Here is a 24,136-nt window from a genome sequence, read left to right as displayed (position 1 = left end):
CAGTTTTTTTTTTTTTTTTTTTAATTTGACGAAACAGATGGGTTTTTATGGGCTTACCTACATCGGCGAAACTAAAGCCCAAAACAATATTGACGAAATGGAATTATTATATGGGCCTTTTGATTTGACGAAACAAAGTTCAAAGCCCAATATGTGTTTCGTCAATTTTGTTTGATGAAATGAATTTTGAGTTTCGTCGTTTATCTTTTTGGCGAAACAGAATTGTTTCGTCAAATGCCTGTTACGTCGAAAAAGATGTCAGGGGTTGGTAGACCTATCACACTTGACCTTATCCTTCTGACACAACAAACAACTTTCGGCTAAGACATGATGCTTTCACCAAACAAGTAAGGTTGCAAATATTTTAATCCTATATCAGTTTCCAATGCACAAACACCTTCACATATAATTTTTTAAAGATCAAAAAGTGTGAAATGTGAAGAACACTATGAAGAACACCATGAACATCATGAAGTTTCCGGTGATCCGAAACTTTCCGAACACAAATTTTGCTTGAACTTTTAACAAAAACCCAAATGTCAACATGTAAACATTCAAACAAAGAAGGTTTTTCAACAAACTGTTAGCAAAATAACAAGATTAACAATGATTTTTGAACCTTTTTCCAGAAAATATTTAAACTTTTCAAGAACAAAAATCTGGAAAATCACTAAAAACCACTTGATATGATAACCGAACTAATACCAAAGGAGTATATGATAACCGAACTAATACCAAAGGAGTATACATCCGGGGAGAGACCAAGTGGTGATCTCTCCCTGGTGAGGTCTCAAACCTTCTAAAATCTCCAAGTGTTTGAAATGGCAAGGGTTTTCTATTTATAGTCACACCCCTTGTCTTGCAAACACACACGGTCAACCGAATAACCCTCTCGTTTGACCACTTCAAACGAGCGGGTCTATACACGTTCGATAGACCGTTTCACTAACTATTACAAATTCAGCGTAAAATAAAACTAATCTATTCGACAAGCATCGGACACAAAATCTGCATCAACAAATTCCCCCTTGTCCGTTGCTGTCGAATGCTGAAAATGCAAATGCAATCGATCTTCAGTCAAGTATTCATCTTCTTTGTGTTACCAAAATTCCCCCTTGACCGATGATCCAGGTAAGTAGTATCTTGATGCTCCTTGTATAATATTTCCCACTTAAAGTACGCGTATCCGTGTTGGGTGTTGTGCAATTTCCTTAATTGACCGATCTTCCGCTGATCTTCCAATACTCCAAACGGCATTTGATAAGGGTTCCATTCTTTAAAAAACTGCATCAAGTCTTGATCTTCAAGCATACTACATTGATAGAGATTTCTGGTGAACTGTCTTCTATAAACCTTCTTTGTGGAATCGACCAAGTAATGCACTTTAATCTTCAGCATCAACACTCAGGAAAGTCAGCTAGACCAAGTGTATCCCTTGCAAGCTCAACCAGCATGCTTAGTTGATCTACATCCAGATCTCATTGTCTCGCCTTTGTGAAGTTGACCACGTAATGCACTACGGATCTTCAACATCAGTACTCAGGAAGTCAGCTAGACCAAGTACATCGTTTGCAAACTCAACGAATTGAGTTACCCCCAGATCCCTGCAAAATCCCAAAGAAACATCAAACCCAAAACCGAATCCTGCAGGTCTTCAGTCTTGAACTATCAGCTTTCATAAAGATTCCCCAGGTCTTCAGTGAACAGCGCTTTTGTAACTACTGTAGACTTTAGAAACCTGTATTTTTCCGTGCAAAACCCTTCACGCTGGCTGGAGAATTAATTAAAATCCTCAAATATGTGTATGTGCAAAACATTCCACGCCGAATCGTTTGTATCACTAGAAAATCACAAACTCTACCACCTGTGATTGCGTTTAGAAATTTACCGAAGAAATTCAACATTTGAAAAAAAAATTTATCCCCCCATTTCTTTGGTAAAATCTCTAAACCATAACAGATTCTCTCCACTTCAAAGAAACTGTCATCAATTTCATAGAACAAATTCTCTCCACTGAGTAGAATTTATCTTCAAATGTTCACCAATTCCCTCCACAGAGCGGAACTGTTGTCAATCTTCACTGAACAGATTATCTCCACTGAGCAGAATCTTTCAAACATTCTCAGTTTTTCTAAAAATCACGAAAGCAATTTTCTTCTTTGCATATTCTAGTTGATAATGAAAGTCCCCTAGCCCCGTAGGATCCGACTTGTATCCCCCCAAAGTTCTGCTAACACCTAATCTGAAAACTTCCATCATAGGCATAACTCTTCGACTTTGTGAACTCGTTAGGACCTGTCTTGGCTCTCTAGGTTCCTCCAATCGTTACCAAATGCGAGAATATGACAATAAACAAAATTCTTTCGAGCATGTACGAACACCGATAATCAATCATAAACATTGACGTGCGGAAGTGAACATACCGTTTTGTTTTTGGCCCATAATAGTCGCGTCACCATTTTTGACATTTGCATCGGTAACCGTGACTACCCCACAATTTTCAAAAATCAAGTTTTCATCACATCTCATCAACCCGCGCGCTCCCAAAACCCGTACGAATTTTGACGTTGACGTTTAGAAGCGCGGTTCAGCTAAACTTCGCGAACACCCGACCATCTTCAAGTAAATTAAATGAGCAACTCTAAATGTTGTAACAATCTAACTTACTCAATTAAACCATCGATGTGGGCAAAAAAAAAATCAATTAATTGTAGCCCAACAAAGAAATTTGGCCCATTCTTGTGAACAACTAAATAATGTGGGTCCAACATCTCTTACTTTCTGTCGACATCTTTAGACATCCTCCATCTAAAATACAAGTGGGCCCAAAGGAATAATTTATGGAAATTAAAGTGACAAAGATTTTGGGCCCAAAATACAACTGTACCGTTCAAATTTTCGTCATGTGGGCCAGATCATTATACCCTAGCTGCCAAACAAATGAAATATGCCGACATTAACCTTGTACAGTAGTCGACATCATAATCAACCTCAGCCAACAAACATCATACATCCTCCTCTTCTTCTTCTTCGATACCAAACATCCAAACCCCCAAAAAAATTTTTGAGCCCTTTTAACCTCTTTCTGTTCGATACACCCTCCAAACAATCAAAACCCCCAAATAAAAATCCAATCCGTCACTCATCATCTGTTTCACTATCAAAAGCAGCTTCTGCGATACATGAATCCCAAGATTTGGAAATTTTCGACACTGAATCAGAAGAAGAGAGATCGGAATTTTAACCGCCAACATCTCCATCTCTGCTACCCTGTTCGACGAAACTGATTGGAATTGATGTGCGACGAAACAGTTGGGGATTTTGACGAAACTGTGATGTTTTGTTAAGACGACGAAACTGATTGTTTGTTTGGACGACGAAACTGATCTTGTGTGACTGGTCGACGAAACAGGAATACTGTGTCTCGTCGAAGGTTTTTGTTTCGTCAAGGGTAGTGATGTTTCGTCGGAAACCCTAAAAATTTTTAACAGCCGCCACCATTTCTTCAAGAACACAGCCTTTGTCAACTTTGCAGATCTGACGAAAATCCTTAAAAACATGATATTTGATGATGAAAACTTGAATATTTAGGTGAAAAACATAAAACCCAACACTCGTTTCAGCACAGATCTGAGTTTTTCTCATTTTCACCCAGCTTTTCTTCTTGAACAAAAATCACTAAAATCACAGATCTAGAGCACATGTGACTTAGTAAACGGTTAGATTTACTAAATCGGGCACCATGGCTCTGATACCAATTGTAGGACCGAGTTTCGTGACCGAAACCGTGATTCTTGTGAGATCGGTTCAAGACGGGAGAGATTAGAGACGGATAAAAGTACTTACTTGTATAGATTTGAAACATAACAAAGCAAGTCGGCCCGATTAACAAGCTAACCGGACCAAACCAAAGGAGTACACATCCGGGGAGAGACCAAGTGGTGATCTCTCCCTGGTGAGGTCTCAAACCTCCTAAAATCTCCAAATGTTTGAAATGGCAAGGGTTTTCTATTTATAGTCACACCCCTTGTCTTGCAAACACACACACGGTCAACCGAATAACCCTCTCGTTTGACCACTTCAAACGAGCGGGTCTATACACGTTCGATAGACGGTTTCACTAACTATTACAAATTCAGCGTAAAATAAAACTAATCTATTCGACAAGCATCGGACACAAAATCATTAAAGACTGCACAAACTCGCCCAAACCAAATTTTGTTGAAAGAGCACTACCTGAAAAGGTTCACTCACAACGTCGTCCTGTTTCTCCAAAACATGATAAAAGAACTGTTAAGGAACAAGAAACGAAACAACGACGTCATAACATCAAAGCTATTGAAAAAGCTTTAAAATCTGAAGTCAAAACGGTTAAAAGGAAACCTAGTTTGTCACAACCATTAAAACCAGAAATTGTACATAATACACAATCTGGTAAGCGGAAACAAGCTTGGAAACCTAAAACGGGTGAAAGTTCAGGGGGAGGTGCTATGTTTGAAAATCATCAGGAAATTGAAATCACATTTCTTGATTCTCAGGGGCAACCCAAGTCTATGAAGGCTTGGGTCCCCCTCTCCAACTAATCTCTGAGTGAGTGTGTAGGATGTTCCAGGAGGAACTTTCGATAGTCGTAAGATTGTTGATAGTGGAACGTCCTTGCACAAGATAGGCGACAGAAGAAATTGTTGCCTTTGATGGAGAGAAAAGAAAAGAAGACAGAATTGTCTATCGAAAGAAATTGAAAGCTTCGACAAAATGAAAAATCATTTCAAAAGTGTGATTGTTAATGCCTTTGATCGGGTCCCTGGGATAGATTCAAATCAAAATGTACGCACCTGCAGCACGTTTGATGTTCAAAATCAACAAAATGAACGTGTAGTGTACATTTCCTCGCGGTGTAATTGAAGAAAATGTGCTTGTTGAACAAACCAACCGGGTGTGTGGATGCCTTGGCGTGGATTGAACAACCGCACACTACTTTTCAAAGAGAAAGACAAAAACCTTCGCTGGTGCAATGTGGAAGACCAGCCGGACCCGGAGGTTTATGATCTTATTGCTGTCAAGAGATTTCTCAGTAGCTACAAAAGTCGACTTTGAAATCCACACCGGGTGGATATCCAGTTTGGGAGAGCATTCAAATTCCTGGCAATGCACAAAGAAGTTGCAGGATTACGGTTTTGAATTTCTAATCTCTCCTATACTTGTCGATTTTTAAGTTGCTTTATGAAGTATTATCATCTCGTACAGCACTCTTTGGCCTGACACGTTGAACTCAAATATCACCTCACACGTGATTGTTTCACTATGAAACTCGTCAATGTTGTCATGGTCCACACCGATTATCGACATGCCAACTGATTTTTCCGAAATTCGATAAAATCATTTCTGATTAAAATTAATTTTGGTAAACGGCATTGAGGTAAAACATGAGTTAACCGACATCGGAAAATCATTTTTGTAAATAATCTTTGTTTTTTTTATTTTATCTTAGTTTGTTGGTTTTAGGGGGAGTAAATCCAAAATTTGAAAAATCCAAAAACATCGAAAAATTTAAAAACACAAAAACAATAGAAAAACAAAAATGAGTTTCCTGGCGAGAAAAAGAGAAAATGATAGTAAATCAGTGGTCTGTCGAATCCTCTTTGAACTGAGCCTCAAATGAAAAACGATAAGCAACTCTATATAAGATGTATCGGCAGGCTCACAATCATTTTAAAGTGTGCAGGGTGATATAAATCTTAAATCGACTGAAGACCAGGTGGGAACCATTCATTGGCATATGGTCTTAGTACCGAAATTTCGTTTGAGAGATTGCCGAGGTTCTGAGATATTCGGTCTTTATGCTGCTTATCATCTGGGTATCATGGTTGTATCTTTTACCGAAAAAAAAACGGGGACGCAAGTCTAGATCTTCCATGATACCATACATACGTGTACATACTGCATACGACCTCAATAAGTGATCAACAATCACATGTCCCACAAATAAGTGATAATATATCACATTTATCCCCGAGTCAAGTTCGTCTCTTTGCTGTACGAAAGTACTGACCTTTTCACGGACTTGCTCTTGTGCCCTCATGCATCTGAAAATCAAGTTCCTCATCAATAAGTGATTCTATCACATAGGGCTTGTTTTCAATCAAAATAAGTGAGAATCTCACATCATATACGGTCAAACAGATGATAATCGGTATACTCACCGGTAAGATGAACTCTCGTGCATACCTTGATACGGGAATGTGTCGTGTGTGGATGAACACCGGTCGGTAAGTATAAATCATACCTAATCGTATCCCCTCACCATGATTACATCTGATAAGTTGAGCTTAAGTGGACAACAATACCGATAATTGTTATAGGATGCTTATCTAAATGTTAACTAATTGAACAACAAGAGCGTTTTGGCGTGACCGTACACTGATATGATTCTCTTACCCTCGAAACTCGCAAAAAGATTGTTTGTGTATATTTATTTATTGTTTTCCATCTTTACATTTGACAAATGAAAAATTCCAAAAAGATTTTAGGTGTGTTTTAATTTAAACTTTAGAAAATCCAAAAAGATTTTGCTTCTAGTTTATTTTTGATTGACCAATGTTGGAACTCGAGTCTATCCTATCCAAAATCCTGATCGTAAGCCGGTAAACAATTGCATCTTCATAAACAGTCGAAGTTAACAAGTTTTGAAAGTTAAAGGATTAAAATTGATCATTTTCTAAACTTTCAAATTGTTGTCGGTCGGTAGTTGATTGTAAAATGGTCACAAATGTGTCGTTTGTTTATGGAAACTATATTCCAAGCGGTTGTTCTCATTATGCGTTTAGATTTCTTGCATGTGCAGATGCTAATGGCGAGGAGAACATGTTCGATGACAAGCTTTGGAATGAAGACACAGCGTGAAGGCACTCAAAAGATAATGATGATAGAGTTGCCGCTGTCCCTTCATCAACACCACAAGGATCTGAAGAATTGTCAAATCAAAAGATTCACGAGCATAACTCAATGGAGAGTTCATTCTAAGGGGGAGTTTGTTAACACACTTCCTAAATGAAATGGGGAGTTTGTTGATACACTTTCTTCTTACGACGCGTGAAGACTTTGAAGATCCTCCGACATGAAACATACAGAAGACGAACAATCACAGAAGACGAACCATCACGAGTAGCGTCCAAGGGGGAGTTTGTTGATACACTTTGTGTGGACGCGACTCGGCTCGGTTCGACTCAGCTCGGTACGACTTGGTTTCGACACGGTTAGGTCCGGCTCAAGCCCGACGTCACGACATTCCTCCGTCGTGCGCCCCATATTTCGACACGCGAAGCACAGAGCGCCGCGAACCAGTCCCAGGTGACACATCATCATGACATCATCATTGTGATGTCATGATGATGTCATGGTTGACTAAAACTTCACAAATTGAATATTTGTAAGTCTGTTTCGTAAAGAAACACAATGTTGGGCCGAATGAAACCTACTGGGCTTTGACTATTATATGGGCTTCTACATGTTGACGAAACAAAGAAGATTTAGGATCAATATGTATGTCGACGAAACAGAATGTGTTTCGTCGACTTTAGTGTTTCGTCGAGTCCTTTGTGTTTCGTCAAGTCTGTATCTCTGTTTTAGTATAAATAGGTCTCTCAGTTTCTGTGTGAAACTCGGACGAGACAAGAGAGCTGTGTGAGACTTTGAGAGAGAGTCTATAAACATTGTTTGTATATGTTTGTATCTGTTCTCATCCCTAATCAATAGATATTGAATCTTTTGGTTACGCGTGTTCTTATTTTACACTTTGTTTGGTTTGCACCGTCACGGGGATTCCGCACCCGTTACCGTGTTCTTGATAAACAAGGTTAGGTTTACGTTATCGATCCACCGGAAAAACGGGACCTACAAGGGATATAGTACTGGGTACCGGTACCGAATTTCCCCAACCGAAAGCTCTTAAGTACCAATTCGTTACCGACTTTTGGCGTTCCTAGTACCGGTTCACTAGCTGTTTTTACCTTCATATACCTGTACCGTAACTGGTATTTTGGGTACCAGTACCGATTCGCTATCGATTGGCACCGAGCTCATCCCTACCCCTGAAACAAAAAAAAAAGATATCATTAAAAGTTGAAGAAAATCAACAAAAAAAAGTTGTACGATACCGTTTTTGTTCGTACGATACTCGTGATCAAGTATTAAATGAAAAAAAAAACTGATTCCACATGGTAAGTATTAAATGGTGCAGGTAATATTCATTAAGTTGGTCTTTTAATATCACTACAAGAAAAGACCACTTTTAGCGGCGACACCTTTAGCGGCGACAGGCCATCTGTCGCCGCTATTGGTCGATCCGCGTCAAACCCAACCCCCAGCCGTTGATAATTATTCTGATCTAACGGTTGGGGATTAAAGAGGCAATACCGGCGACGGGTTAGGGTTAATAGCGGCGACACTCTGTCTCCGCTAAAGGTAGGTGTCCCACTTTAATCCCCAGCCACACAAATCTTATCCTGGTTAACCCTGGTTAACCTAATAGCGGCGACAGGCCGTCGCCGGTAAAAGTGCTTCCGTAAAGACCCTATACAGCGCCATTTCTTCCCTCCTTCTTCATTTTTTCCCCCAAACTCTTCATCTTACCGCTGTGAACCGCCTTTTTTCACCAAATCGGTTAGTTTAACTTGTTTTTTTGTTAAATCTCTTCTATATTTTGTTATCTACATGTTATAGACTTTAATTTTTGCTCGTTTTTGTGTATATTTATGTTTATGGAAGAAAATTCGGATCACCACCATCACTTCTCCGGTCACCACCATCACTTCTCCGGTCACCACCTCGTCTCCGCGGTCTATATCTACTTGAAAGCTTGAAATTACGGTTAGTTTTATATGAGTTTTTTCAAAGTTTAGAAATTGTATAATTTTTTGTTTAGTTATGTAAATGTATATGTAAGAATATATGTTTGTATGTAAATGTTTATGAAAATGTATAATGTAGGTGTATTTGGTGAAAATGAGTATATGTAGGTGTATGTATTTGTGTATGTAGGTGTATGTATGTGTATGTAGGTGTATGTAAAGATGTATATTTGTATGTAAATGAATTATTGTTTGTTTAGGTATGTAAATGTATAGTGTAGGTATATGTTAGTATGTCAAATGTATAATGTAGGTATATTTGATGAAAATGTGTATATGAAAATCTATGTATTTGTGTATGTAGGTGTATGTAAGCATGTATGTGGGTATGTAAGTGTATGAATGAATGTATGTATGTAGGTGTATGTTAGCTAGTATGTTGGTGCAAAATGTGTATGTTAGTATGTATGTTTGTATAAAGTATAATGTATGTGTATTTGGGGAAAATGTGTATATGAAAATCTATGTATTTGTGTATGTAGGTGTATGTAAGCATGTATGTGGGTATGTAAGTGTATGAATGAATGTATGTATGTAGGTGTATGTCACGGCCCCCGACCCGGTTTGACCCGTTTCAGGAGCCGCGGGACAGAAATCCCGTGGTATTTAATTTAGGCGACAGCGGAAGTCTTTTAAAACAGGATCTTTAGTATTAAAACTGCTCATTACATAATTTAGGGATAAACCCAGTAATTTACAATAATGTGATTTCCATGGAAATCTTTATTTTTAAAACATGTTCCTTTATTTATTTACACTGAGCCACTTTTCTAAGCTGGTAGTGCTTCCTGGCACTTTTCTTTGCTCACAACAGATTACCTGAAACATGTTTGAAAAAGATTTTGTCAGCGGGGAAATACTGAGTGAGTTCATTCAGTTTTTAGGAAATGACTCATAGTTATAAATTACAGCATAAGAGCGATTACAATGGTTCATATCTTATTTTTATCTGGCTTTCTGTCACAATGATGACAAGTCACAATGGTGACGATGGTCATACCACTATTAGGTTAATGAACTCTAATAGTGACATTTCTCCCTAGTAGGTCAATGAACCTAACTGGAAGAAATAGTAATGTGCACAATACCCCACTAACCAATAAATCAAGATATCCACGACTTAGTCCCTATAATTATAACACTTTGGAAATAATTTGGAGTATTGTAAAACAGTTGATAAAAAGAAGAATGACTCACATTGCAGATTTAACGAGCAGTGTATAAGCCTACTGATTAGCCTTGATTATTTCTAATTTAACAATAATGCACACAAAACAGGATTAGTGATCAATACAGCAGTTACGATAATTTTCGAGATCAATTTCTCACAATGAATGACCAAGTGCAATACTTCAACTCATTTATCAAAATGACAAACGACAAAGTATAGTACTTCAACTCATTTATCGAATTATCGACAAACGACAAAGTACAATGCTTCAACTCATTTATCGGATTACCGACAAACGACAAAGCATAGCCCAATGTGGGCGGCACTTAGACATTCTTTGAATGTATTGATTCCGGAAACTGAATCGTAATAGCGATCGAGTAATTACCCTGTTCCGCGGCAGCACCTCGTGATTAGTGTGTGTGTGTGTTGGACTGTTTCTGTGATAATTCGCTCTACGTAACTCAATTTTACGTCGTTCCAAAGACAGAATTCAAGTCCCAACCCCCTCTATTTATACCCGAATTTTGACACCGTCGCGTAGCGCGAGGGCCCCCCTATAGGTGTCGCGCTACGCGAGTGGTAACCTATGTTCATAGGGTAGCTACGTGTGTAACTAGGCTTGCTGTGTTGACAGTTTCGTTAATTTCGAATTTTACACAGAGTTATGAGGATAATCGTTGGCTAGGGTTTATCCCCCCCTGAGTTTTAGGGGCCCTGATCCTGATTCTGATTGTTCTGGAAATTTTAGGGTTTGCGTAGAATCACTTGGGTGTCTCAATTAGGGTTTCCTTAATAGCTAATTACCATCCTAATTAGGGATTTTAGTGACAGTTGTTACATCCTCCCCACCTTAAGAAAAATCTCGTCCTCGAGATTTACTGAAATAGATGAGGGTGCTTTCACTTCATCTTTGATTTCAGTTCCCAAGTGTACTCTGGTCCTCTTCTGGATTCCCATTTGACTTTCACTAGCACTAGTCGTTTGTGTTTGAGAAATTTAATCTTCCGATCTTCTATTTGTAGGAGTTTCTCTATGAATTTTAGCTTTTCACTTACCTCTATATCTTGAAGAGGTACTTACCAGGGATTCGTCTGTGAGACATTTCTTGTGAAAACACATCATGTACTCCTGCTAACTCTTCTGGTAGTTGTAAATGATAAGCTACTGGTCCTATGCGTTGGATTACTGGAAATGGTCCTACGTATCAGAGACTTAGCTTCTTCTCTTACCGAATTTATAAATTCCTTTCCAAGGAAATACTTTCAATAGCATTTTGTCTCCAACTCGAACTTCGACGGCTTTTGTTTATTATTTGTATAGTTCTTCTAGCCGTCTTCAGCCTTTCCTTCGTGATACTAAATATCATAGTCGTAATCACCGAGGATTTCCTTTTCCTCATGTTTAATTCTTGTTGCTCAAATATGTATCTTAAATTCTTATGACCCATATGGATAGTAAGCTTGCTTAGATAATGTTTCCTAATCTTAAGGGTAACTTGTGGTTTCTAATTTTTAAGCTTACAAGTGGTAAGGCTTTCTTCGTGCTTTTGCAATTGCCTTGATGCATACACAATTATCTTTTTGTGTCGCATTACCATACATCCAAATTCTAACTTTGAAGCATTACCGTATACTTTAAAATTTTCTGTTCCTTCTGGTAAGGCTAGGATTGAAATATTTATTAATTTATGCTAGAGGGTTCTTTTTGTTTAGGTTCTTATTTAGAATTAACTGTGTTAACTTAGTTAAGGATATACCTATTTAAAAGAATCCTTAATAAACTGTCTATAGTATCCGGCTAAATTTACAAAATTCCTACTTTCCATTTAAAGATTGCGAACTCTTCCATTGCTATCTTAGCAGGACCTAGGTGAATACCTTCATGATTCATCATGTGACCTTACGTGATTTATTTCCTATAATCATAAATACTTCTCCGGCGGGTACCTGGATTTTCTATAAAGTTCTTATCACAGAGAATTCGAGTAGGGTTGGCTACTAACCAATCTATTTCTAACACAACATCAAACTCGGCTAATTTCATAGGAATTAGGTTAGCGAAAAATTATATGACCTGAGAGTTCTATATTTTCCTTTTTGCCGGCTATTACATCTGGAATGAGCTCTGTTTCCTGAGCAGTCAATTGAAAGGCTCTTGCATTCCTTTTTGCTTCTTCTGCAGGTTTGGCTTTAGTGTCAGATGGTTTGTTTAGTTTTGGACAATTTGGCCTAAGATGTCCAGTTTCTCCACAGTTGTAACAAACTGAAAATTTCTTCCTCCTACAGTCTTCTTCCTGATGCCCCGGAATTTTGCAAAAATTGCAGTATCCTTTGCATCTTCCAAAATGCTTTCTTTTGCAAAAATTGCAAAATGGACTAGTGGAAGATTGCCCATTCCCTCCTTTCTTGAAATCGTTATGGTTATCCGAACGGATTACCTGGGTAATCTTTTGGGCTACTTCCTTCCTTCTATTTTCTTCTCTTGTCCGTACTAGTTCGTCAGTCAGAGTATTGGCTAAATCCACCGCATCATCAATCGTGCGAGGTTTCGCGACCTTGACGATGTTACGGATTTCAGAAATCAATCCCCAAATATATCGAGAAATAAGTACTGGCTCTGGCGAAGCCAGGGTTGGTACTACTCGAGCATATTCGAAGAATGTCGTAGTATATTTTCGACAATCTACATCCATCATTCGGTGGGTTAAAAATTTGTTTGTCATTTGTTCCTTTTCATATTCGGGACAGAATTTTCTTTCTACCAAGCTTTTAAATTCTTCCCAGTTCATAGCATACGCCATTCTTCTTCCTTTTGATTGTAACACCGTATTCCACCATTCTAGCGCTCCTTCTTTGAAAAGATTTGATGCGTACATGACCTGATCATCCTGAGCACATTTACTTATGGCTGCCTCAGTTTTCTCTAACCAACGTAGTGCCGCAGTCGCTCCTTCGTTGCCTGCAAACTCAGATGGTTTACAAGCAAGAAATTCCTTGTAAGTGCAACCAGGCGTTGCAACTTTCATTTTCTTAGGGAGCGGCGCTGGTTGTGGTTCATTGTCATGATTAACATGATCATTGCCTCCGTTTACGCTATTACTGAAGTTATCTTCAGAAATACGTTTGCTAGGAACGAGTTGTTGTGGTTCTATTGGATTTTTAACAGCAGCAACGATGGCTGGAATAGCGTTGGCTATCCCTTGAGCTATCATTGTTGGAATAGTGTTGGCTATCCCTTGAGCAACGATATTTTCTATATCCTGCCTAGTCATATATTGATCCCCCGGTTGTTGCTCAGAATCATTAACTGGTTCATTATTAGCGTTTTCCATTCGATAACTAATTTATAGATAAATAATTAGTATACAAGAAATAATCCAATATCATACTTAATTGCACATAATCACGTATACGAACAAAATTTATAAATTTTATAAAATTTCATGCTTCTATAAACAATCGTTTTATTATTTATCTTACATATACCGATTTTACTATTACTATTACACAATAATAGTTTCATAAATCCCATATTCTTTTTGTCAACGATATTCTAGTAACTGTGTTCCCTCTTATCGTAGTTCCAGGAGATTTGTCCCCCAATCTCTTGGATCCTATTCCCAGTATCCATTAGTTCTTCACCAAAGCGAAGTTCAGCCGTATTCTTGTTACTTATTGGTGGATTTGGTAAAGGTTCTAGATGGAACTTGAGGAAAAAGCTTATAGGGATGGTTTTGTAACTGTATTTCATTAATTAACCATTCGTCTATTTGCGAGTGGATTGAAGGGTTTGGAATAGCTGGTTCTAAGTTCATTGGTAGTTGTGTTTCAAAAGAGCGATTAAAAATATTTTCATTAACAGGCTTAATAGTATTATGGCTTGCCATTATAGAATCTAACTCTTCCTGAGATGGTAACTTTTCGATTTGCCTAAAACTTTCCCCAATTTCTATTTCCTTGGGCTTGGGTTTCTCGAGAGGTAAAGCGTCAAATTCTATAGGTTCTTCTATATCTGGTATATACCTATTGAAATCTCTGGAAACTTCTACTCTTACTGGATAGAGATTTAAATTCTGAAGGGCCTCAGACAAGTTACTCATGCTGTTTAGCAAAAATAGACATAGTCAGAATTCATAAAATTTATAGAAAACTTTTTAAATATTAATTCCTACTGGGTACTATTGAAATTTACCTCATACGAGGTTTTATTTGAAAATTTTATGATTTTCTTAATAAGACTTCTAGACTGTAGATAATAAAGGTACTGATACTTGAGTCAAATTATTTAAGAATTTGCATTACTTATTACATTGACTAGCATATAAAGATCTGCTCATACTGTACAAAGTTATTCAGATAATAGAACACATAATCACAAAATAGCAATTAATAAAAATTAAGTATTTTCTAAATACTTAATTGGCTTAAATCAGTGGCTTGATAAGTGGCTCTGATACCACCTTATTTCTGTCACGGCCCCCGACCCGGTTTGACCCGTTTCAGGAGCCGCGGGACAGAAATCCCGTGGTATTTAATTTAGGCGACAACGGAAGTCTTTTAAAACAGGATCTTTAGTATTAAAACTGCTCATTACATAATTTAGGGATAAACCCAGTAATTTACAATAATGTGATTTCCATGGAAATCTTTATTTTTAAAACATGTTCCTTTATTTATTTACACTGAGCCACTTTTCTAAGCTGGTAGTGCTTCCTGGCACTTTTCTTTGCTCACAACAGATTACCTGAAACATGTTTGAAAAAGATTTTGTCAGCGGGGAAATACTGAGTGAGTTCATTCAGTTTTTAGGAAATGACTCATAGTTATAAATTACAGCATAAGAGCGATTACAATGGTTCATATCTTATTTTTATCTGGCTTTCTGTCACAATGATGACAAGTCACAATGGTGACGATGGTCATACCACTATTAGGTTAATGAACTCTAATAGTGACGTTTCTCCCTAGTAGGTCAATGAACCTAACTGGAAGAAATAGTAATGTGCACAATACCCCACTAACCAATAAATCAAGATATCCACGACTTAGTCCCTATAATTATAACACTTTGGAAATAATTTGGAGTATTGTAAAACAGTTGATAAAAAGAAGAATGACTCACATTGCAAATTTAACGAGCAGTGTATAAGCCTACTGATTAGCCTTGATTATTTCTAATTTAACAATAATGCACACAAAACAGGATTAGTGATCAATACAGCAGTTACGATAATTTTCGAGATCAATTTCTCACAATGAATGACCAAGTGCAATATTTCAACTCATTTATCAAAATGACAAACGACAAAGTATAGTACTTCAACTCATTTATCGAATTATCGACAAACGACAAAGTACAATGCTTCAACTCATTTATCGGATTACCGACAAACGACAAAGCATAGCCCAATGTGGGCGGCACTTAGACATTCTTTGAATGTATTGATTCCGGAAACTGAATCGTAATAGCGATCGAGTAATTACCCTGTTCCGCGGCAGCACCTCGTGATTAGTGTGTGTGTGTTGGACTGTTTCTGTGATAATTCGCTCTACGTAACTCAATTTTACGTCGTTCCAAAGACAGAATTCAAGTCCCAACCCCCTCTATTTATACCCGAATTTTGACACCGTCGCGTAGCGCGAGGGGTACCCCCTATAGGTGTCGCGCTACGCGAGTGGTAACCTATGTTCATAGGGTAGCTACGTGTGTAACTAGGCTTGCTGTGTTGACAGTTTCGTTAATTTCGAATTTTACACAGAGTTATGGGGATAATCGTTGGCTAGGGTTTATCCCCCCTGAGTTTTAGGGGCCCTGATCCTGATTCTGATTGTTCTGGAAATTTTAGGGTTTGCGTAGAATCACTTGGGTGTCTCAATTAGGGTTTCCTTAATAGCTAATTACCATCCTAATTAGGGATTTTAGTGACAGTTGTTACAGTGTATGTTAGTATGTTGGTGAAAAATGTGTATGTTAGTATGTATGTTTGTATAAAGTATGCAAATGTGTGTGTAAGGATGCAAATGTGTAGGTTTGAAAAAAATGTTAAAGTTTGATAATTTGTATATTTGTGTTTAGGTTTTAAAACATTTATATTTAAATTTGACAAATATATATTAGTTAGGAAATACCCTCTTTATATTAAAATCATCATTTAAAACATAACGGACATAGAAAATACCCGCCAATATTGAAATAATCATTTAAAACAAAAGGAGCTATGAAAATACCCGCCAATATTGATAAACACTTGTTTGAAATATTTATTTGAATTTGAGTTACACTTGTTGTACTTTCCCTTAATTTCTATTAGATACACATGCTGTAACATTTGTAACTTTATAGGGATTATGTTTTCGGTATTGCTGATATTCGCTTATTTGATGGCCGATGTGGCCCCCTGGGGACATGGGGGTGATGGCGCTGGTGATCCACCGCTTCCTCCTGGTGGGATTCGTGGCACACACGAGACAGACGGTAAGTCTTTTACTAAATTATTTTGTAGTCCTTATATTTTATATATTATAAATGTTGTTACTAATTATTTTTGTTTTAATTGCAGCGGTTCCCCCAAAGAAGGTTAGGGGGAAACCTAAAAACGAAAAACTACGGCGTCTAGTAAAAGCGGGGGGGGGGGGCTGTGTTGCTTACGTTTGATCGACAGGTCACGTTTACCCCTGTTGGTAAATCAAGAGACATGTTTTCAAGGGAGGCCGGCATTTATATGTGGCGGGCCATCCCGTTTGATAAAATTGGATGGGATGATGTTGAACAACATTACAAGGATGCCGTCATGAACCACTTACGGGTAAATAAGTTATATGCATAAAATTTTATAGCACATGCAAATCTAATTTATATATGATATTTTAACTTTTTTATTTAATTTGTAGGAAAATTTCAATCTTGATGAAGTGGAACGTGATTATGACGCGAAAAACTTGAAGGGTGGTATAAGGACTGTGCTTATGAAGCGATACAATGACCGCAAGTATGAAGCTAGACAATTATTTGATAGCAAGGGAGGTTACGATGATCTTGAGAGTGCAAGGGCATACCATCCCGTGGATATGCACTATGAAAACTGGTTGAGAACCATCGAAGGTTTCCGGCAAGAAAATTATATTAAAAAAAGCAAGGCCAACAAAAAAGTACGCGATAAACAACAATTCCCATACCGTGGGGGGACATCTTCGTACGGTAGCACCGCCTATAAAAATGTAATGTTTTATGTATGTGTGCGTGTGTGTAAGCTTTTGTTTATTTAATGTCTAATCTAAGTGTAATGTTAAAAAGAATTTGGATTGGGTACCTACGTATGCTAAAACCCACACGGACAATCAAGGGAATTGGGTTGATCCGGTTGCTGAACAAAATTACGTAAGTATTTCTTTTAAGTATATTTTCTATAACGAATATATATATATATATACACATATATATTTAATCATCTTCGTAAAATACAGCGGAACATACAACGGGCCACAGAAGAATGGAGCGGCGATGGTCCTCCAATTGCCCCGTATCAAGAAGCGTTGGCAGAGCGGCGAGGATGGTACCGCGGGATGGGGCCTAAACCTTCTTCCAACACCTCCTCGCATTCGTCATCTAACATGTCGTCTTCGCAAGCTCGGACGCAAGAACCCTTTTCCGAGGTAAACTACGCAATTTATAAAATGACAAACGAACGCATATTTCCTTGTTAAATATATGTTGGTAGCGTTAATTAATATGCTAATATACGTTTTGCTATCTATTATTGTAGGATTTTGTTAACAGCTTGTTCCAAACCCCGTCATTTTTGAACCAACTTAACAACTATCTTGCTTCACAAGGAAAAGGAAAAGGAAAAGGAAAGTCAAAAGACTACGATTCTGACAACTTATTCGATAATGAATCCGACGATGAACCCAACGATAACGATGACGATGAGTGACTTGTTTTTAATGTATTCTTTGGATTTAATTAAACGTTGTAGGATATAATGTACGACTTAAACGTAGTTTTTAAGTATATTACCTTTAGTATATGTTGATTATGTTCATGGCGTATGCTTGCGTTGTTTGAAAATAGGCAGGTTTTGTTTTTTCGGCCGTAAAACTGGCTGGGCAGCTGTATATACAGCTGCTGTATTTAAAAAAAAAAAAAAAAAAAACTTTTAGCGGCGACAGTTGTCGCCGCTATTGCCTTTCAACCTTTACCGACCAAGGTCAATACCGGCGACACTTTTAGCGACGACAGTTGTCGTCGCTAAAAGTGAAAGATCAATACCAGCGACAGACATCTTTACCGGCGACAACCGGTCAATAGCGTCCGAGCAATACCGGCGACGTTGTCGCCGCTAAAAGTCAATAGCGGCGACAAAAGAAGTCAATACCGGCGACGCCTGTCGCCGCTAAAGGTGCCCTGTTCTTGTAGTGTATATAGATAATTGTCATTTATGTTTAAATTTCTTGGCATGTTTCATCCTATACCCAAAGACGTTTTTTATGTTAAACTAGTAAGATTCCTTTCACGCTTCGCGGCGAGAGTTTGATCGGTATTTGTTCGTTTCGTTACAGTACTTGTACTTGTACTCACAATAGCCTATAGTGATCAAAAGAGAAAACCTTACATCGTTCGAAAACAAAAAAAAAACAAAAAATGAATATCAATACCGGGACCTATGTTGTTCAATTAATATCGATTCGATTGGTTTGCGGTCTATGTTTATTTTTTTTTTTCCAACATTGCAATATAAATTTTTTTTGATAACGAATATTGTGCCGCAATCATACCAAACCGAATCGGACCCGACTAAACAACATCTGTATTAGTACCAACATTTATCTATTTTCATTTTCTTTCCGATTAATTGACACCGTATTGCTACAATATTGTACCCAACCAAAGAACATCATTTTCGGTTTAGGAGTTTATTTATATATTTTTTTCTTTCTATAAACTGACATCGTATTGCTACCCTACCATGCCGAACGTCAATAACGTTACCAGTACCGTGACACTCTAAACCGATCGGTGTCGTACAAACAACATAGATGCTAGTACCGGTGTTTGTTTTTATCGTTTTCGGCCATGTAAAACATGTATTGATTTCTATACGATGTGTATGTATCTTTTTGGTACAGTAACGAACCGAACCGAACCGAACCGATTTCGATCTAATGCACGCGATAACATACCATCATAACGTTTGGAGGTATTAACTTCTTGGGTATTAACATAGTTAGCCCCTGTGGTTTGCACAAAATAACATACTTAGGTACTAATAGAATGTGATTTTAAACCTACAAATAACGTTAATACCTCCAAACGTTACAAAATGAAAAGTTAATACCCTAGAATGTGATTTTAAACTATTAGTACCTAAGTATGTTACTTTGTGCAAACCAGAGGCACTAACTATGTAATTAACTCTTTAATTAATTATTAAATAATAATAAAAATAATAATATTTAATAAACCATATAAATTTTATTGGCACACATGATAAATATAAAGCCCAACTCACAAATTAAGCTTACCAATTTCGATAGTTTTACTCTTCAAAATATATTAGGGTTTCTAAATTTTCACATATAATGTAAAAAATGGTCTATGTAGGCTATTTCTAGTTTCTGTGTTCTATGTTTTGAATTTTAAACTTTGTAGTTGTGTGTACGACTATTTTTCTAGATGTGGTTGTTTTATTTTACATTGAAACTTTCTTTTATTTACATATTGTTCGGTTTAAATTAGTTGCTGACTTGAAGTTCGGAAGTTGGAACACAAAGATGAATTGTAAAGATAAATTAGGAAAAAAAAGTACTTAGGAACAATTTGGTTAAATTTGGTTGAAATTGGTTTGTTTGGTTTTTAACCGAATTGAATTTGGTTTGGTTTGTATATTCCTAATTTGGTTTGGTTTGGTTTGGTTTGGATTTGGTTTGGGGTACAAAATTTTAAAAAACCCAATAAATCGAACTATATAAACACTATAAACCGAACCGATGAACATCTCTAGCTAATCCAGTCTTTCAATAGTGCGCCAAACATATACGTTACACAGGACACAATGGCCACACGCACCCTTTGAGGTTGTTACCAACTATTATTGGGATTGATGATTTATTTACAAAAGGTGTGGTTGTTGCACGCTTTGATTATCTTCCGTCCATGCTTCGCATTGAAGACCCAGTTCAGCTTCGGGGGCATGTTGCGGAGATCTATTTTCAATTTAAGTACATAGATATCATTATTTGTTCTTAATATTTTATCAATATCTTGTATTTAAATTACTTATTAATAATAAGGTGATACCGTCTTTATTTTAATTCATGTAAAAGTTTTGAAAATAATCAAGTTTCCTCTAGAGTTTTGTTTTTATTGACCGTTGTGATTAGATGGTTATACGTAAATATGGTGTGCTTTGAAATTAAGATCATTCCAATAAACAACTGAACTGGATCTATAAATCATTCAGATTTTCCATGCTATAACTAAAACAGAAAACCGAAGGACGAAAAAAACTTCCAGCATAATAAAAATTTCAATCACGAAACATATCACGAAAATCAATGAAATACAAACATTTTCCGTACTAGAACTAAAACATAACGAAAAGAAAGAAAGAAAAGTTTGTGCATCTATAGAGCTGATTATTAATTAAGATTTGAATCAAGTACGGATCCGAAGGGCCAACTGGATGTCTTTGACCATGATAGTGACTCTCTTGGCATGAATGGCACACAAGTTGGTATCCTCAAACAGACCAACTAGGTAAGCTTCCGCTGCCTCCTGAAGTGCCAACACAGCATGGCTCTGGAACCTCAAGTCACTCTACAACCGAAAATATAATATCATCATTAATCCAATCGCTGGGCGCGAGCATAAACAATGTGAGTCTAACTGTAAGGTTAAATTAAGGCCGTTTTATATGATAATCACCTTGAGAGCCTGAGCAATTTCGCGCACAAGCCTCTGGAATGGTGCTTTGCGGATTAGGAGGTCAGTTGTCTTTTGATACTTGCGAATCTCACTGTACGTGTTCATGAACATAATCAATGAGTAATATAATTTCATGAGCATATGTTTCAAATAGAAAAGTTCCATGTTTTAGGGTTTAGGAATTAAAAACCTACCGGAGTGCAACGGTTCCAGGACGATAACGATGAGGCTTCTTCACTCCTCCAGTAGTCGGGGCACTTTTCATAGCAGCCTACAGCCATTATATATATATTAATATTCTCCAGAACTTGAAACCAAATTTCGATGATATATGCAGAAACTAAAACATGAATAAAAATCCAAGCGTACCTTGCGAGCCAGTTCCTTTCTAGGAGCCTTTCCACCGGTGGACTTGCGAGCGGTTTGCTTTGTACGAGCCATCGATCACTTGCAGTTCAGAAACTAGATGATATATAGCCTAAGAAACAAAACTTCCGATCAGATTATATTACAAACAATTAAACCTAAGAAAGTAAGATACTCACACAAGACTTAATTTCAGACCTTCAGATCGACCTACGTAAGATAATGTCTTCCCTTCAGGAATGTAGGCATATATATAGTCGGTTTCATTTGACTTTGGTTGCCGAATTTAAAGAGAGATTTTCGATGTGTGTTTTTCTCTTATTGGTTGCTAGTGTTAATGGATGATTTTGATTGGTTATTACTGTTTGACGTGGATTACATTAATTTTTGTGTTTCTTTTGTGTGTTACTTGTTGGTGTTTAGGGTTTTTATTTTGTAAAAAGTTTAGTTAATTACACATATAGTCCTTGTAGCTTAACAAAAATAACATCTTTAAGTACTAATATTTTCTAGTAATGGGTTATTTATGTTAACAATAAAAAATAACGGGCCATTTATATCTAAAAGTCCACCAACATCGCCCCCTTCCCTTTCATGGATTTTTTCGACAATTCACCTTTAGCAAGTCTTCTCCGACGAAGCTGTACACCGCCTCAGAATCAGAATCACTAACGCCAGCCCTCGCAACTTCTATCATAGGCTTCGATTTCAAGCGGCCTACACGTAGATTATCATCAACTTCAACCAGACTGCTTAAATCGGTTGACCTACTGATTACTGCACCAATATCTTTTTCCCTAGTAAATATCCATCATGATCTTCGATGTTTTTTCCATTTTCTTCCACAAATTTTTCATTCTATAATTCTATTAGATGCATCTTGCATCGGAAATTAGGGATAAAATAGGAAGAAATAGAGAGAAGATAATACCCAAATTTAATTGTTACAAAACTGAAAGAGTAAAACTTGAACTTTTTACTTGAAAACCTTGGTATCTAAAGGTGTTACTTTTGGTAAATCATAAAGACCATATGTCTAATTAACTTTAAATATTTTAAACATAATATTAACAAATATAACATAATTGCATAAACTAATTATTCAATTCTAATTATTTTAATGTAAACAACGGTAACTTATTATTCAGTTCTAGTTATTTTACTGTAACATACGATTTTAGTCCAACGTACTTTTTTTTTCTTTCAAGTCATTGTAGTTTCATTATCGCTTATTCAACTTCACGCTACTAATACTATCTAAGTATTCTTTGGAAAAACTTCTTAAGATGACCACAATACCTTTAACTAATTAACAACTAAAAAAAATTATATAAAAAAAACCTAAACCACTGCTCCTTGTAAAATGGTATGAATATAACAGATCAACATACAAAATAGCGAGAAAATATGTGACAAAACTTTATTATTTACCCAAACCTAAAAAACACCCCTCAAATCCCCTGATCTTACAAATAGTAAGATCTAAACACAAAACACAGAAACTGATCAACTGATACAAACAATCAGTTGATCTATAACAATGATCACACTCGATCACAAGATCTATCTGTAGGTCCCTTTTCGCGGAGGATTACGAACCTAAACCTTGTTATACAAACCTACTAGCGAGTGCGGAATCCAAGCTAGCAAGCAAACCGAGTTAGTAACAAGTAGAGAAACAAACACACAAGTTCACCGATTAACACAACTTGTATTAATGCAATGAGGGTTCGGTTACAAGCTCAATGTTTACAGAAATGTTCTATAAACTCTCAAAGTGTGTGAGTGTTTCGGACAGGATGCTCTCAACACTATCTCTCGGATGTGTGTGTTCTGTCTGTGTGCATCTACCTAAAACTCAACACTGCATGGGTATATATATACCCATACATAGCAGATCTGATCGAAGGATCCGATAGATGGTCCGAAGGATCATCTATCGAGTACACTTCATTCGAAAGATGAGCATGGACCTCGAAGGATGATCCTTCGAGGTCTAACATTCGAAGCATATCTTTCGAGCACCTCGAAGGATCAACAGTATCCTTCGAGGCTATCCTTCGATGCAGACAAACATACAACTTATTGGCCAAGTCAAACTAGGAGGATAGTTGACTTGGTCAACTTACAGACTCACTTAGGACATCGTTTACATACAGACCGAATACAGACAAAGTACAGACACAAGTGCACCAACAAACTCCCCCTTGGCTGTAGCTTTGTCTTTATCTTCTATGGTTGTAGACTCGTCTTGAACTTCGACGGTCTTTGGTCTTCGAGTTATCAAAACTCTGATGTCCTTACAAGTCTTCAATGTCGGAGGATCTTCAAAGTCTTCACGTCTTGAAAGCAGAGAGTGTATCAACAAACTACCCGTATCATGTAGGAAGTGTGTTGACAAACTCTCCCTTAACATAAGCTCCCCCTTGAGTTATGCTCGTGAAAGGACTTTATCTTTATGAAGTGAGATCCTTGTGGTGTTGATGATGGCCAACGGCAACTCGATCATTTTCATCACTTGAGCGCCTTCTCGTCGTGTCTTCATTCCAATGCTTGTCATCGACCATGTTCTCCTAGCCTTTAGAATCTGCACATGCAAGAAATCTAAACGCGTAATGAGAACAACTGCTTGGAATATAGTATAAGCAAATGACACACGAATGACCATGTCACAATCAAACACCGTCCGACAGTTTGAAAGTTTAATAAATTTGCCAATTTTAGCCTTTTAACTTTCAAACATGCAAATTTCGACCGTTTATGA

The 24,136-nt window shown here is 37.2% G+C and overlaps 1 protein-coding gene across 1 annotated transcript; it reads right to left on the bottom strand.

Annotated features, from left to right (window-relative positions):
• Window positions 1-20,684: 20,684 nt before the first annotated feature.
• On the bottom strand, window positions 20,685-21,467 carry LOC110941518 (histone H3.3a). Its single transcript, XM_022183157.2, has 4 exons — window positions 21,376-21,467; window positions 21,201-21,277; window positions 21,007-21,097; window positions 20,685-20,898 (listed from the first exon to the last, which is right to left on the bottom strand). Exons 1-4 carry the CDS (start codon window positions 21,445-21,447, stop codon window positions 20,737-20,739), a joined length of 402 nt encoding a protein of 133 aa, XP_022038849.1. The 5' UTR covers window positions 21,448-21,467; the 3' UTR covers window positions 20,685-20,736.
• Between the last annotated feature and the right edge of the window lie 2,669 nt (window positions 21,468-24,136).

The sequence above is a fragment of the Helianthus annuus genome, chromosome 5 (assembly GCF_002127325.2).
Source record: "Helianthus annuus cultivar XRQ/B chromosome 5, HanXRQr2.0-SUNRISE, whole genome shotgun sequence".
NCBI classification, from domain to species: Eukaryota; Viridiplantae; Streptophyta; class Magnoliopsida; order Asterales; family Asteraceae; genus Helianthus; species Helianthus annuus.
The sequence above is the reverse complement of the archived record's forward strand: the minus strand, read 5'-3'. Positions and strand labels throughout refer to the sequence as shown.